This window comes from Boleophthalmus pectinirostris, unplaced genomic scaffold (assembly GCF_026225935.1).
Source record: "Boleophthalmus pectinirostris isolate CB_2022bp ecotype Guang Dong unplaced genomic scaffold, ASM2622593v1 HiC_scaffold_2826, whole genome shotgun sequence".
NCBI classification, from domain to species: Eukaryota; Metazoa; Chordata; class Actinopteri; order Gobiiformes; family Gobiidae; genus Boleophthalmus; species Boleophthalmus pectinirostris.
In genome coordinates, this window is record NW_026571291.1 from 835590 (window position 1) to 840589 (window position 5000).

The following is a 5000-nucleotide window of genomic DNA, read 5'->3' on the forward strand; positions in this document are numbered from 1 at the left end:
ACAGGTCTCACAGGTCCCACAGGTCCCTCAGGTCCCTCAGGTCACAGTAAAAGCGTGCGTGTCGAGTGTTTGTACTTGGTGTCAGATAAGAGCTTCTGTATCTGTGAGTTTTGGTCTGAACCAGTTTGACTCTGAACAGAACAGATCAAACCTGCTCCTCTTATCTGCACTCCTCCACCCACCGATCTACTGCATCTGCATGTACTACTACTACTACTACTACTACTACTACTACTACTACTACTACTACTACTACTACTACTGCTACTACTAACTACTCACTACTACTACTACTACTGCTACTACTAACATCACTACTACTACTGCTACTGCTACAACAATACTACAACAACAACTACTACTAGTACTACCTCTTATCTCCTGTCCTCCACCCACTGTCCCCGATCTACTGCTGCATCTGAGGACTGATAGTAATACTACTACTACTACCACTACTAACACTACTACTACTGCTCCTACTGCTACTACTAACATCGCTACTACTACTGCTACCGCTACAACAATACTACAACAACAACTACTACTAGTACTACCTCTTATCTCCTGTCCTCCTCCCACTGTCCCCGATCTACTGCTGCATCTGAGGACTGATAGTACTACTACTACTACTACTACTACTACTGATACTACTACTACTGCTACTACTACTACTACTACTGCTGCTACTGCTACTACTGCTACTGCTACTACTGCTACTGCTACTACTGCTACTACTGCTACTACTACTACTGCTACTACTACTACAACTGCCACAGTGGTTACAACTACTACAACAACAACTACCACAACAGCTATTACTACTACTACTACTACTACTACTACTACTACTACTACTACTACTACTACTACTACTACTACTACTACTACTACTACTACTGCTGCTACTGCTACTACTGCTACTACTACTACAACTGCCACAGTGGTTACAACTACTACAACAACAACTACCACAACAGCTATTACTACTACTACTACTACTGCTTCTATCACTACTACCTCATATCTATTGTCCTACAAACCCCTGCCCCAGATTACTTACTACTACTACTACTACTACTACTACTACTACTACTACTACTACTACTACTACTACTGCTCCTACTACTACTACTACTGCTCCTACTCCTAATACTACTACAGCTCATACTAATACTAACAATAATACTACCTCATATCCACTGTCCTTCAACCACTGCTCCTGCATCTGAGGGCTGACACTACTACTACTCCTACTACTACTACTACTACGACTACTACAACCTCATATCTACTACTACTACTATTACTACAACTATGACTACTACTATTACTACTACTACTACTACCTCATATCTCCTGTCCTCCTCCCACTGCCCCTGATCTGTACTGCTCTATCTGAGGACTGCTACTACTATTACTACTGCTACTACTATTACTACTGCTACTGCTACTACTACTACTACGACTACTATTATTACTGTTATTTTTTCACTCTGTGTTTTTATTTTATTTTTTATTTTTTTTGGAGGACCTGGTTTCTGGACACAAACACAAATCAGATCATACTACTATACATTATATCTCCTACTACTACTATTACTACTACTACTACTACTACTACTACTACTACTACTACTACTACTGCTACAGTGGTTACAACTACTACAACAACAACTACCACAACAGCTATTACTGCTACTACTACTACTGCTTCTATCACTACTACCTCATATCTATTGTCCTACAAACCCCTGCCCCAGATTTACTACTACTACTACTACTACTACTACTACTACTACTACTACTACTACTACTACTCCTAATACTACTACAGCTCATACTAATACTAACAATAATACTACCTCATATCCACTGTCCTTCAACCACTGCTCCTGCATCTGAGGGCTGACACTACTACTACTACTACTACTACTACTACTACTACGACTACTACAACCTCATATCTACTACTACTACTATTACTACAACTATGACTACTACTATTACTACTACTACTACCTCATATCTCCTGTCCTCCTCCCACTGCCCCTGATCTGTACTGCTCTATCTGAGGACTGCTACTACTATTACTACTGCTACTACTATTACTACTGCTACTACTACTACTACTACTACTACTACTATTATTACTGTTATTTTTTCACTCTGTGTTTTTATTTTTTTTTTTGGAGGACCTGGTTTCTGGACACAAACACAAATCAGATCATACTACTATACATCATATCTCCTACAACAACAACAACAACTACTACTACTACTACTACTACTACTACTACTACTACTACTACTACTACTACTACTACTACTACTACTATTACTACTACTGCTGCTGCTACTACTGCTACAGTGGTTACAACTACTACAACAACTACCACAACAGCTATTACTGCTACTACTGCTTCTATCAGTACTACCTCATATCTATTGTCCTACAAACCCCTGCCCCAGATTACTATTACTACTACTACTACTACTACTACTACTACTACTACTACTACTACTACTACTACTACTACTACTACTACTACTACTACTACTACTACTACTACTACTACTACTCCTTTCATCCATCTTATCTTCCTGTTCTATAAATAGCAGTGATTTCTGGTCAAACACAGATCTGACCGTTATCACGCTCTGTTATCAGCTCTTGTCAGACTCTTCGTTTTACAGCCTCCTGTGGATTTCCTCTTGACTGTTGTGACTGAACCATGAACTATTATTACAACAGGAAGCACCGCACTGTCTGGAACTGCACTGTCATAGTGATCTAGTCTAACGCAAATTTTAAAACACGCAGCGCTCATTTTGTTGTGACTTAAAGGTCCCGTGTGACGCTCTTCTCTGATCTGTTATAATCGTGTTTCCATCACAAACAGACCCGGAGTTTGTTTCATTCACATGTTTAACACACAAACAGAAAACACCTTGTGATATTAAATGTGTTTTTAGACTCCACTTTGTCTGTTTTCGCGGAGGTAACAACATCGGACCGTGACTTAAACCTCACGAGAGTCGCTTTTGCGTAATATCGGACCTGTCGACTGTTCAAGAAACTGAGTGCGGGTGGTGGTCCTGGATTGATTCTGTTTTAACGTCTCTAGAAAAAAAGATGAACTCGATATCGATCAGGAAAATGAGCCGTTTTGGTTTTCCAAATGCAATTTTGTTTTGGTCCTGGTTTAGATTTGGTTCAGCGTCATTCACTTGCCCAAAATAGATAATAAACCTGGACTAGATCAGCAGCCAAAGATGAGTTTTTTACACAGTTGGACTCATGGTGCTGGCTGTAGGTAGTAGTAGTAGTAGTTATTGTAGTAGCAGTAGTAGTAGTATTTATCGTAGTATTAGTAATAAACCTGTCCTTATGACCTGTCGTCCCTGCAGTGAGCCTCGTCATTTTGGTCTTGAAATGTTCATCTTAACTCGCTCTACATGATCCTGGGGTTTTAATTTCACGATTTTGTCTGTTCTGACCCTTTGTTTGGTCTCCCTGTAGGACGCTCATCCACGAGGATAAGAAGGTGGACTTAAGTGTGTTCTGACTAGGGCGCGACTGATATATCGGTTGGCTGATATTATCGGCTGATGTGGGCACTTGGAGACATATCGGCCTAAATCTTGCTGATCTGGGCCGATAGTCGAGAGATTAGAAGACTCTCTACAGCAGACATGTTAAACTCCGGCCCGGGGGCCAAATTTGACCCGCGATATAATTATATTTGGCTCGCGAGATCATATTAAATCTGTATTAGAGACATGTGCCTTGTGTCTGAACTATGATACTGACTATAAATAAATTAATCAACGCAGTTTAGGCAACAAAAAAACTACTGTTGTTTTTATCAAACTTATCAGTTCAGACTTGTGATCTGAGAGGAGCATGTGTGAGGCTGAGTGATGCAAATGTGTCGGTTTTAAAGCTACTTTTGGTTCAGTCTCATTTAGCTGCTGTAGCTCCACATAAACAGTCTGTTTTCTTACATTGTTCTAGTAGTGTTCACTAGCAGTGAATAGACGTATTTGCGCATATAATTAATAACCGTGGTGCACATGCATTTACCGCTAAAGGCCGATAGCTGTAGTTTACTTACTTTGTTTACAGGCTCGAATGTGATGCAAAAATGCCGTTAGTCCAACCTACTGTTTTTAAATATGACTTAAAGACGCAGAATAACAATAAATGTCGCCTAAACAAACCTAATTTAGAATCCAGTAGAGCCAAACTTAATTTTTATAATCAACTGAAGCTTTACGGTGAATTTTTACATCACTAAATATATCGTCTTTTATATAGACTGTCGGCTCCTCCAACTCCAATTTTATCTGTATCATATCAGCCACAAAAAATAAAATCCATATCGGTCGAGCCCTAGTTTTGACCCTTTGCTTGGTCTCCCTGCAGGACCCTGATCCACGGGGATAAGAAGGCGGGCTTCAGCGTGTTCTGTGTGTTTTGACCCTTTGCTTGGTCTCCCTGCAGGACCCTGATCCACGGGGATAAGAAGGCGGGCTTCAGCGTGTTCTGTGTGTTTTGACCCTTTGTTTGGTCTCCCTGCAGGACCCTGATCCACGGGGATAAGAAGGCGGGCTTCAGCGTGTTCTGTGTGTTCTGACCCTTTGCTTGGTCTCCCTGCAGGACCCTGATCCACGGGGATAAGAAGGCGGGCTTCAGCGTGTTCTGGGCGGACGACGGTCTGGACACGGGGCCCATCCTGCTGCAGAGGGAGTGTGAGGTGGAGCCCAACGACACCGTGGACACGATCTACAACCGCTTCCTGTTTCCCGAGGGCATCAAGGCCATGGTAACGACTCCTCCGTTAAAGCACACTGCGGGACTTTTTTGCCACCTGGCCGTCTCCGTGGAGTGTGATCTTACGTTTGTTTATCGAGCAGTTCTTTTGTGCAACTTTTCTGGTGTAGGTTTTACCACGCGCTTTTCTCCGTGGAGATGCTATTGCTTTGTCTGGAATGTTCCA

General features: G+C 41.6%; 1 protein-coding gene across 1 annotated transcript in view; it reads left to right on the forward strand.

The window, feature by feature from the left end:
• aldh1l2 (aldehyde dehydrogenase 1 family, member L2) overlaps positions 1 to 5000 on the forward strand; it is a 59560-nt gene that overhangs the window by 10514 nt on the left and 44046 nt on the right. The window contains 1 exon segment of the mRNA XM_055160011.1: positions 4661 to 4826. Coding sequence (XP_055015986.1) covers positions 4661 to 4826 — 166 coding nt within the window.